The sequence below is a fragment of the Bos taurus genome, chromosome 20, assembly GCF_002263795.3.
Source record: "Bos taurus isolate L1 Dominette 01449 registration number 42190680 breed Hereford chromosome 20, ARS-UCD2.0, whole genome shotgun sequence".
NCBI classification, from domain to species: Eukaryota; Metazoa; Chordata; class Mammalia; order Artiodactyla; family Bovidae; genus Bos; species Bos taurus.
In genome coordinates, this window is record NC_037347.1 from 8,662,648 (window position 1) to 8,674,282 (window position 11,635).

The 11,635-nt window shown below is 40.3% G+C and overlaps 1 protein-coding gene across 2 annotated transcripts in view; it reads right to left on the bottom strand.

Annotated features, from left to right (window-relative positions):
* The window catches only part of FCHO2 (FCH and mu domain containing endocytic adaptor 2), a 126,118-nt gene extending 114,936 nt beyond the window's left edge, over positions 1–11,182 (bottom strand). The window contains exon 1 of one of the 2 annotated variants that reach the window (XM_059878778.1): positions 10,989–11,182. In XM_059878778.1, the coding sequence (XP_059734761.1) occupies positions 10,989–11,167 (179 nt within the window). In that variant the 5' untranslated portion in view covers positions 11,168–11,182. The remainder of the gene's footprint in view (positions 1–10,988) is intronic. The other variant, NM_001098119.2, reaches the window with a different exon arrangement.
* Positions 11,183–11,635: the final 453 nt, after the last annotated feature.

Genomic DNA, 11,635 nt, shown 5'->3' on the forward strand with positions numbered 1-11,635 from the left:
TTAATATAAAAATGAGATAATTTATGCATATTGTTTTACATCTAAATCATCAATTTAAGTGAATTTAGCTGAAAAGATAACTAAATAAAAAGGCCACCAAGTCACTAAAAATGTTCAGATTTTTTTCTGGTCTAATATAGAGTCTTGGGGCTTCCCAGGTGGCTCAGTCGCTAAAGAATACACCTGGAATGTAGAACTGGGTTTGATCCCTGGGTTAAGAAGATCGCCTGGAGAAGGGAATGCTAACCCACTCCAGTATTCTTGCCTGGAAAACCCATGGACAGAGGAGCCTGGTGGGCTATATAGTCCACAGGGTCGCAAAGAGTCGGACACGACTGAGTGACTAAGCATACAATATACAGTCTACAAGTGAGATAGCCTTGAAATTTCAAGTTAAAATCTTTAAGTCATCAAAGCTATTTTGGCAATTCAAAACATTCACTTTTCTGGCTGATCTCTTAACTATACACTTTTATTTTTTTAATAGTTACAAAATACAATCAAAATACAAAGTATTTCCATCTGAAGAAAAATGTGCACTGTATTAATGATGCTATGAAACTCCTATCTTAATGAAAGTAGAACTGTCTACATATCTGGGTTTTAGAGAGCTATGGAAAGTAATAATGAAAAAGCACAAAACTGTAAATCCTATAGATTTTAACTGGGCTTTGATACTTCTCCTTCAAAGAACTTTTAAGGGCAACCGTATATTAAACACTAAAATTAAAAACCTGGATATTCTTCACTTTGGGGAAGTCAAAGAACGAGAAAATAGGCAAAAGATTAAGAGTGCATGCTAGATAATCAGGCTATTCATTAAAAAGTTGATTTTACCTAGTTTCCTTTTTAATCAAACTTTTTTCTGGAAGGAGAACAGGATCAGGAGGCACCGTCACGTGGACAGCAATATCCTGCCTAAGTTCCCTCTCCACTCTAAACTGCTGCAGAAATGAATAAATATCATCATTTCCAACCTTTCTACATTCTCCCTTCACTCTAGCTCTTACTGACATTTAACAGGTAACCTAGGACAAATCACTGCAAAACATAACATTAATTTGTGTTTGATATCTCATTTTATTCTGTCTTCTCTGAAAAACATGATGAAACATTAAACTAATTCTGAAGATTTTTTTTTTTTTTTTTTGCTTTGAAGAATGGCCCCTCCAGTGAGGAATTTTCTAGATATTTTTGATAGGAATTCAACAAATATGCAATGATGGCCCTCCAGGGCCATTTCTTTTTTGCCTTGAAAACCACTACGAAAAAAAGAATACATGCACAGTTTTTCTACAGGTAAACAGGACTTCAACCACAAGTTAAAACCTCTACATATTAAAATTTTCACACAAGATCACTAAAACTATTATGCAGAGCTCTTGGCAAGATATTGTTAAAGCAGAAAACAGTGATTAAAATGTAGAATGAGTACTGCTCAGCAGTCAGAACAGTAGTTACTCAAACACATCTGTTGACTGGTTGAAAGAAACAAATCTTATTACTTAAAAAAAAAAATCATTTTCTCACCCCTCAAATACTCCTCCCATATCTTTTAAATTACAACTCAGCTCTTCCAGTTAGTTAAATCCTTAAGCCATATAAAAAAATATTTTACAGATACAACAAAAACAGCAGAAGCAAATAGTTTTGAGCTAATTCTCTTACTGTTTTATATTTCAAATTTTCTGTAGTATTCTGTATATAAATTTGTTTTCATTACTTTCAAAATGAAAAATAAAACAATTTCAGCTTTTTCAAAAACTTCTCAATCTATGCTTGGAAAGACACACAAGGCTACCTTCTTAATCTGGCATTTCATTCACATTGATTGGTGATTTAAATCACCAATCCTCGTAATTCATGAATGGAAAAAAACAAAAACTGAAAGTAACCTAAATGTCCAAAAGGAGAATGCTAAAAATTACATCTTATCTGTTCCATGAAACCTATACTGAAAATATTTTCAAAGAATACTTAATCACGAGAAAAGTGCTTTGATGTTAGTATCATTTGAAGCTATCAAGATACAGAAGTATATAGAACTCGCTAAGAATTTTGTATTTCCAAAGAAAATCTTGGAACAAAAGGCTATAGGTAATTTTTACTTTGTTATGTCTTTTAACTATCATATAATAAGCTATAAACAAAAAGGAAAACACACACACCCCCCCCAAAAAAAGGAAAAACATCTTCACTGACTGTCTGTTGTTATTCAGTCACTCAGTCGTGTCCTGCTCTTTGCAACCCCATAGACTGCAGCATGCCAGGCTTCCCTGTCCTTCACTATCTCCCAGAGTTTGCTCAAACTCACGTCCATTGAGTTGGTGATGCCATCCAACCATCTCGTCCTCTGTCGTCCCCTTTTCCTCCTGCCTTCAATCCTTCCCAGCATCAAGGTCTTTTTCCAATGAGTCAGTTCTTTACATCAGGGGGGCCAAGTATTGGAGCTTCAGCTTCAGTATCAGTCCTTCCAGCGAATATTTAGGGTTGATTACCTTTAGGATTGACTGGTTTGATCTCCTTGCAGTCCAAGGGACTCTCAAGAGTCTTTTCCAACACCACAGTTCGAAGGCATCAATTTTCCGGCACTCAGTCTTTTTTACTGTCCAGCTCTCACATCTGTACATGACTACTGGAAAAACCATAGCTTTGACTATATGGACATGTGTAGGCAAAGTAATGTGTCTGCTTTTTAATATGCTGTCTAGGTTTGTCATAGCTTTCCTTCCAAGGAGCAAGTGTCTTTTCATTTCATGGCTGCAGTCACCGTCCACAGTGATTTTGAAGCCCAGGAAAATAAGTCTCTCACTGTTTCCATTGTTTCCCCATCTATCTGTCATGAAGTGATGGGACCAAATGCCACAATGTTAGTTTTTTTAATGTTGAGTGTTAAGCCAGCTTTTTCACTCTCCTCTTTCACCTTCATCAAGAGGCTCTTTATTCCTCTTCACTTTCTGCCATAAGGGTGGTGTCAATTGCATACCTGAGGTTACTGATATTTCTCCCAGTAATCCTGACTCCTGCTTGTGCTACATCCAGCCCAGCATTTTGCGTGATGTCCTCTGCATGTAAGTTAAATAAGCAGGGTGACAATATACAGCCTTGATGTAATCCTTTCTCAATTTGGAACCAGTATGTTGTTCCATGTCCGGTTCTAACTACTGCTTCTTGACCTGCATATAATTTTCACAGGAGGTATTGGTGGTCTGGTATTCCCATCTCTTCAAGAATTTTCCACAGTTTGGTGTGATCCACACAGTCAAAGGCTTTAAGAGTAGTCAATGAAGCAGATGTTTTTCTGGAATGCTCTTGCTTTTCTATGATACAAGGGATGTTGGCAACTTGATCTCTGGTTCCTCTTGTTTTTCTAAATCTAGCTTGAACATCTGGAAGGTCTCAGTTAACATACTGCTGAAGCCTAGCTTAAAGGATTTTGAGCATTACTTCGCTAGCATGTGAAGTGAGTGCAATTGTGCATTCGTTTGAACATTCTTTGGCATTGTCCTTCTTTGGGACTGGAATGAAAACTGACATTTTCCAGTCCTGTGGCCACTGCTGAGTTTTCCAAATTTTCTGGCGTATTGAGTGCAGCACTATCACAGCATCTCATCACCTCCACTAGCTTTGTTTGTAGTGACGCTTGCCAAGGCCCACTTGACTTCACACTCCAGGATGTCTGGCTCTAGGTGAGTGATCACAGCATTGTGGTTCTCTGCGTGGATCATTAAGATTCAGTGTATTCGTGCCACCTCTTCTAAATGTCTTCTGCTTTTGTTAGGTTCATATCCTTTCTGTACTTTACTGTGCCTATCTTTGCATGAAATGTTCCCTTGGTATCTCTAATTTTCTCGAAGAGATCTTTAGTCTTTCCCATTCTACTGTTTTCCTCTATTTCTTTGCATAGTTCACTTGGGCTTTTTTATCTCTCTTTGCTATTCTCTGGAACTCTGCATTCAGATGGACGCATCTTTCCCTTTTCTCTTTTGCCTTTCACTTTTCTTCTTTTCTCAGCTATTTGTAAGGCCTCCTCAGACAACCATTTTGCCTTTTTGCATTTCTTTTTCTTGGGGATGATTTTGATCACTGCCTCCTGTAAAATGTTACAAACCTCTGTCCACAGTTCTTCAAGCACTCTATCAGACCTAATCTCTTGAATCTATTTGTTACTTCCCCTGTATACTCATAAGGGATTTGATTTAGGTCATACCTGAATGGTCTAGTGGTTTTCCCTATATTCATCACTTTAAGTCTGAATTTTGCAATACGGGAGTTCATGATATGAGCCAGTCACTGGCTATTAAGCAACTAGTAGCTAACACTTCTTATCTAAGGTTGCAGCAGCCACTAATTTGCATTACTTGTATTGTACCTTCCTATTTTTTCCCTCAAGTCAAGCAAACATGCTTGTCATATTTTCCATACATTTTACTCCTGCTATTCCATCACGGAGCATGTGTGATGGAAATGATGGAATTCTGTGCCTCAATTTCATCACACCGTTCACTAACCACTTCTCAATTTAATCCTCTCTGCCTCTGGCCACTGCAGCCATGTTCTCTAGCCTCTTTACCAGTAGATACACAGAGGAACCCTGAACAACTTAGGTTTGAACTGTGCAGGACCACTTACATGTTTCAACAGTAACTACTACAGTACTACTACACGATCAGGGGCTTGTTAAATCCAAGGACTCAGAGTCCCACCATAGAGAACCGTGGATAGGAAGCATCAACAATGCAGAGGTCAGCGCTCCTAAACCTCATATTGCTCAAGGGTCAACTGTAATTATAGGTCTCCATTACTGCCTGGCTTTTGTTTTTCCTCACATCTGACCAATTTTTGCTTATCCCTATGCGCTAGATTTCTACTAAAATTCTTCCAATTCAAATATCTTAATTTTTCCACACTAGATAAATGTAAAGATAAGTCCTAATTCCCCTTTCTGCATAATTTTCCTTGCATTGTATTCCTAGAAAGACTTCACAGTGTGCTTCTGTTAAATTGTTCCACAATTATAAAATCAGGATGGATAATCTGAGAAGATACCCTCTGACTCAAAAAATTACTTGCTCTCCTCCCAAAACATACGTGTGTGTGTGTGTGTGTGTGTGTGTGTGTGTGTATTTCCAAGGGCTTCGCAGGGGGCTCAGTGGTAAAGAATCCGCCTGCCAATGTAGGAGATGAGGAGATGCGGGTTCCATCCCCAGGTTGGGAAGATCCCCTGGGGAAGGAAATGGCAATCCACTCCAGTATTCTTGCCTGGGAAATCCCATGGACAGAGGAGCCTGGTGGGCTAAAGCCCATGGGGCCACAAAAGAGTTGGACAGACGACTTAGGGACTAAACAACAACAATGTATTTCCAAAGGGCTTATGCTAATCAAACTGCAGGACGCTACAAGGCACACCGCTCTGCCATGCCTTTGTCCAAACAATTTAAGTAGTTCTCAAAGGAGTCCAACAATTAAGATTCAGTCTGTAGGGCTGGAAAAGAACCCAGACAGCAGATTTTTATCACTCTGTACCAATTCTCTAAAATCCTTCCCCTAAATTGAACTAAATCAGTAACAATTTCTTAGTAAATGCAGACTATATTTCTTAGCAAATTTAGTAAAAAGAGACTAAACCAGTAACAATTTCTCAACTTCAACAATAAAGGCAAAAACAAAAAATAAACCAGCCTTCCACTCCACCTCCCTCCCAGAAAAAAACCTAAGGGACTGACAAAGAATTCAGTTTCATCTAAAATAATTATATAGTACCTACCTGACAAGTCTACTTGAACCAAGATAGATGAACCTGTAGTTTGAATTTTCATAGCCTGTTGCAGTTGAAAATAGTTTGGGCATAGATAACTGGCTAACATATAATGACACATTTTAACATATACGCTATTTGCTTGTATATACATATGTTACCTCTGGAAAGCTACATAAGAAATTGGTAACAGTGAATTGCCTTTTGGGAGATCTTGGTGGGTGGATAAAATGAGGGAGATCTTATACTACATTCCCTTTTGCACCTGCTAAATACTAAAACATGCAAATATGTTAATTAACATATATATGCAAATATACAAACGTACATCCTTTAAAAATTTCTGTATATCATCTGATGGGATCAGATCCAACTACAATATTTGTAAATTTCAAGTAACAGTCTATATTCTGCGTTTCTATGGTCAACTAATTTTCTAAAAATGTGTATTTTAAATCTTTCATATGGATAAATAACCCCAAAGAATGCGTACTAATTTTCTAAAAATATGTATTTCAAATTTTTCATAAGGATAAATAACCCCAAAGAACGTGTACTAAATTTAGATTAAATAACCAAGCAAAAACATAATAATAGTTTGCATTCCATAGTCCTATTAATAGCAACTCCAGATTTTTTTTTTTTTTAATTTTAATCCTCCCAGTTTATCCATGTAATGACAGATCAAATTTGGGCTATACAGCATTCTATGCCTTTTACAGGGGGGACCGGGGCATTATGTAGATTTTGGTATTGGTCCCAGAAACAATCCCCCAAGGATAACCAGAGAGCACTGTATAACCAGGTGCTCTGAATTTATTTAAAAGTAAAGCACTCCAATACCAGTGAAATCAGCAGATAAATGACTTGAGACTTCTTAACTAGTTAAGCACTAAAGGAAAAGAAAACAAAAGGAAGAAAACTTCAGAACAGGGACTTCCCTGGTGGTCTAGTGGCTAAGACTTCGAGTTCCCAGTGCAACAGCCTGGGCTTCGATCCCTGGTCAGGGAACTAGAGCGCACATGTCACAAGTAAAGACCCCACGTGCCACAGCTAAGACCTGCTGCAGCCAAAAGAAAGATTCAGAACAAAAATATCTAAGATAATTGTTATTCATTCATTCTTGATATGCTGAATGGAGATCTTTGAAAAAAGTTACCTAAGGAAAAATGTCATTTTATTACAATGTAATGTATGCTAAAAAATACTTGCTGTCTTTGGGAGAATGCTTTATATCTTATATAGATCGGGATCACTATGTAAAATGAGACCTATTTAAATCATGTTATATTGTACTTGTTTTTTTCCCTTATTAGGTTGGCCGCCGTCTATGGGGTCGCACAGAGTCGGACATGACTGAAGCGACTTAGCAGCAGCAGCAGCTACCTCTTAAAAATAAAAAACCTTTTAACTCCTGAATTAAAATAATTTGGGCTTTATAAAAAATATAAATCACCATTTTAATCACTATAATGTAAAGTGGACATCTATAATCTCAAGAGTACTAAAAACTAGTACTGCACTCTGAGAAAGAAGCAGCATTTGGAGACACTTCTTTACTGTGATATTTGTCAGTAACTTTTTTAAAAAAGTTAAATAATCTTTTGAAGGGCTAACAACTGCTTTTATATACTAAAAGTAACTGTGGATATGTTATCAAATTATTCTTGCCATCTAATTTTAATAGAAAAACATTTTCTACTTGATTATCTTTGCAGCACTATACTCTGTGGCAAAAACTGACTTATCAGCAACCAAACACCTGTTGCGTAGGAAGTTTTGTATATATTTTTCTCTTCAAAGGTTAGTATTAAATAAAGGAATATGTAACATAGCATATAGTTTTAGTTAAGAAAAAAACTATAAAGAAAAAGGCAGGATGTATTGCTTTCAAATGAATTTGAAGAGAGTTTGAATGATTCAAATTTTCCTCTAACAAAATGCCACAACAAAAAGATACGTCTTTTTATATGTAGGGAAAAAAACAATTAATAGCCTGTTTGGTTAGAAACCTAAAGCTTTAAAGTTTCCCATTACCTCACTTTGACAAGTTTTATTTTGTTTTGACAGTGCCACTTTAAACATTAGGGGAGAAACGTGAAATTGAATAGAGAAATAAATTCTCTACTTTAAGAAATTATTTTATAATGATTCTGAAATATGCAAATTTTTAAGTTGTCTAAATAGACAGCTAAGAATTTTGAGAAGTTATTTAGTTCTCAGGGTTTTCCAGTTCATTTATCATTCTTTGGAGCTTTTTAAGAGCCAATTTAGCACGTTCAGCCACAACCAGGCTTGGAGGTAAAATCAAATGCAGTCTATTTTAAGAATATGTGCACAATATTGGAAGTGAAAACAAACACTAAACATACACTAAAACATAGACTGGAGATTCCCTCTAGATTTCAGATACCCAAATTTATCCCCACGCCTCGACGAAGAGGGAAAACAAGGGGCACACAAAAATCTGCACAAAAATGTTCACAAAACATTATTCATAAGATAGCCAAACACATCCCCAAAAGGCTATGTTCAAAATCATGGACAAAAAACAAAACGTAACTTTTAAATGTTAATGTGCAGTTATCAAACTTCAAAAACACAATTATGCATCAAAAAAAAAAAAAACAAAAACACCTCTAAGAACGTCAAATTTCAGACAATCCTTACAGAAGTTTCACAAACTGTCCACGTAAAAACTGAAGTCTAAAATCAATAGGCTGTATCTAAAATCAATAGGCTATATCGAAAATCAAGGGACCCAGAAGAGCCAAAATAATGTTGAAAAAGAAAAATGAAGTTGGAGCACTCGCACTTCCACATTTCAAACTTACTAGAAAGCGACAGTAATCAAAACAGTGTGGTACTAACCTAAGGATAGAGACACCAATGAAAATCCAGAAATAAAACTCATGTATCTATTGCTAATTGATTTTTGACAAGAGTGCCAAACCTATCCAATGGAAAAAGAAGAGTCTTTTAAATAATGCTGGGACAACTAAACCCACATGCAAAGAATAAAGGTGTACCTCTTCCCAGAGCTGCACACAAAGACTAACTTCAAATGGATCACAGGCCTATGTGTAAGAACTGAAACGTCATATAAAACCCACAGAAATAACACAGAAGTAGACCTCTGTGATCCTGGATTAGGAAAGACGTCTCAGATATGACAACCAAAGCATAACAGATAACAGAAAAATTAGACAAATCCGACTTCATCAAAATTAAAAACTTACATGCTTCAAAGGACACTATCAAGAGAGTGAAAAAGACAACCCCAACAATGGGAAATAATACTTACAAAATCATGTTATCTGCAAACCAAAACTACAATGAGATATTACTTCACACCCATCCACTACAATAAAAGACAGATAACAACCAGTGTAGTCCAGCATGTGAAAAAACTGGAACCCTCAGACATTGTTAGTGGGATTGTAAAATGGTGCAACTATTTTGGAAAATGTTTGGCTGTTCCTCAAAATGTTCAACACCGAGTTACCATATGACCCAGCAATTCGACTCCCAAATGAAATGAAGACATGTGCCCACATAAACACTTGTACAAAAATGTTCACAGCAGCATTATTCATAACAGCCAAAAAGCACAACCAAACAAATCTCTAACACTGATGAATGGCTAAATACGATACACACACACACACACACACACACACCACACCCACGAACACTGACCATTAAATAGAATTAACTACTGTTGCATGCTACAGCCTGGGTGAATCCTGGAAACATGTTAATGAAAGAAGTTAGTCATAAAGGACCACGTGTATGAACCCATTTATATTATTATGCCCAGCGTAGACAAATCTACATGGTAAGGAAAGATGACTACAAATCTACATGGTAAGGTAAGATGACTGCTAATAAACACTGGGATCCTTCCTTAGATGAAGAAATTATTCTAAAAGCATGGTTGACGTCTGCACAACTCTATGAACATATGAAAAACCTTGAATTGTTCATTTAAATGGGTTGTATGGCAGGTGAATTACACCTCAATAAAGCGTCGTTGACGTCTGCACAGCTCTATGAATATACGAAAAATCCTTGAATTGTTAAATGAGTTGTATGGTGGGTGAGCTGTACCTCAATAAAGCTATTTAAAAAAAAACAAAGCTGACGTCTAGGATTTGTGTCGCTTGTGGAAAACAAGGAACATTCAAGACAAATAATTATGAACTGATTTGATTACTAAGCAAACCTGTGGGTGAAACAATTAGAAACTAAGAATTTAAGACATTCCTTATTCACTTTATGCGTACCACTTTAAATATTTCTACATCTTAACTAAAATAGAATTGTACCTCTTGCAACTGTCAAGCCATAAAATGGGATTCCTGAGACACCTAAGTACACACACATGTTCCTCTCCTGTACACGGCGGAACTCTACTCCCCAATACAACAAACAGTAACTGCAGAAAAACACTCCACTGGGAGACTGGGAAGTCACTCTCAACGAACCACCTAAAACCAATACTGAATTTAGAAGAGAGGTGTGGAAAGAATGAGGAAGGCGAAGGAGCCCAGGGAACAAGGGGAAGTATGGGTGCATTCAAGCTCAAGGAATCCAGTTACACTAAATTCAACTTTTGTACGCTTTGTGAACAGGCCCAGAGGCAAAGTCCTGGGCGCAGACCAACGAGTCGAGCTGCGAGGCCGAGAGGAAATGCTGATCCAGCCCAAGTCCGCATGGGAATTCGTGGGGAAATGGTGGGGGGCCGAAGGGCTAAGATGGGGGCCTGCGGGGCGGGAAGGAGGCGAGCCTCCCCGCCCGGCTCCGGGCCGCACTCGCCGGCAGCGCGCAGCCGGGGTGGCCGCGCTGCGGGCCCGTCGTCCGCGTCCGAACCGCGCAGCGCGCCCGGCGCCGGGAGTCTCCGGCGGGGCCGGCTCCCGTCTCCCGCCCCATCCGGCGCTTTGTCCCCGCACGGGCGGCGGGCGGCCCCTCGGCGTCCCCGCCGCGGGCTGAGGGGCCGCGCTGACAGCCCCCGCCCCCCGCCGGGGCGGCGAGCCCGCGAGTCGGCGCGGCCGACGACCCGTCGTCACTCGACGGGCTTCGTCCAGGCGGGACGCAGCAGGCGGAGGTCCGAGGACGCCGGCCCTGCCCGCGGAGCCGCCGCCACCGCCCGAAGCGCACGCAGGCCGAGGTCAGGCGGAGAAACTCTCGGCCTCCGAAACCCACACCATGTCCAACATCCTTCTCTTACCCAGAAATTCTCAACGAAATGCGCCATGACCATCGTGCCGCTGCCGACGCCGCGCCGGGTTCCGTGTCCGCGCCCTCCCGCCGCTCCGTAAACACGGGCCCGGCCCCCACGGCGCCCCCGCCTTTCGCTGCAGCCGCCGCCTTCTTCCCGGAGACCTGCCCGCACCCTCCAGGGCGCATGCGCCACCTAGCGGCTGCCGCCGCGGGGCGAGCCTTCAAACGCCCAGGCTGGGTTGCGCATGCGCCCTAGGCCCCATTCCCGGGCTTTTCGTCCTCTTCCTCTCTGCCCAGCGCTGGCGCGTCGGAGAATGAGTATTCTTTTTGGAATGGTGGCGAACCCGGCCCCGGAGCATCACCCGGGAGACTGCCCGCCCCCTTCGCTGTGCGATGGGTACCGGCATAGGGACGGAGCGAAGAGAAGGGTCGGCCAGAAACAGTGGAACCCACCGCCAGGCTGCCTTCTCTCTCCCTCCTCAGAAGACTCGCTTCCTGAGCTTTCGAGGATCTCGGAGAGGGACCCAAGTTGGGGCCAACTGGGACGGGGGAAACTTGGCTTCTGGCCAACCGGAGGAGACTCTGAGAAATGGTCAACAGGGTGCCTTTCCTTGATAGGGAATTAAGAACCAAAACAAAACTTTCCGAGGCCGG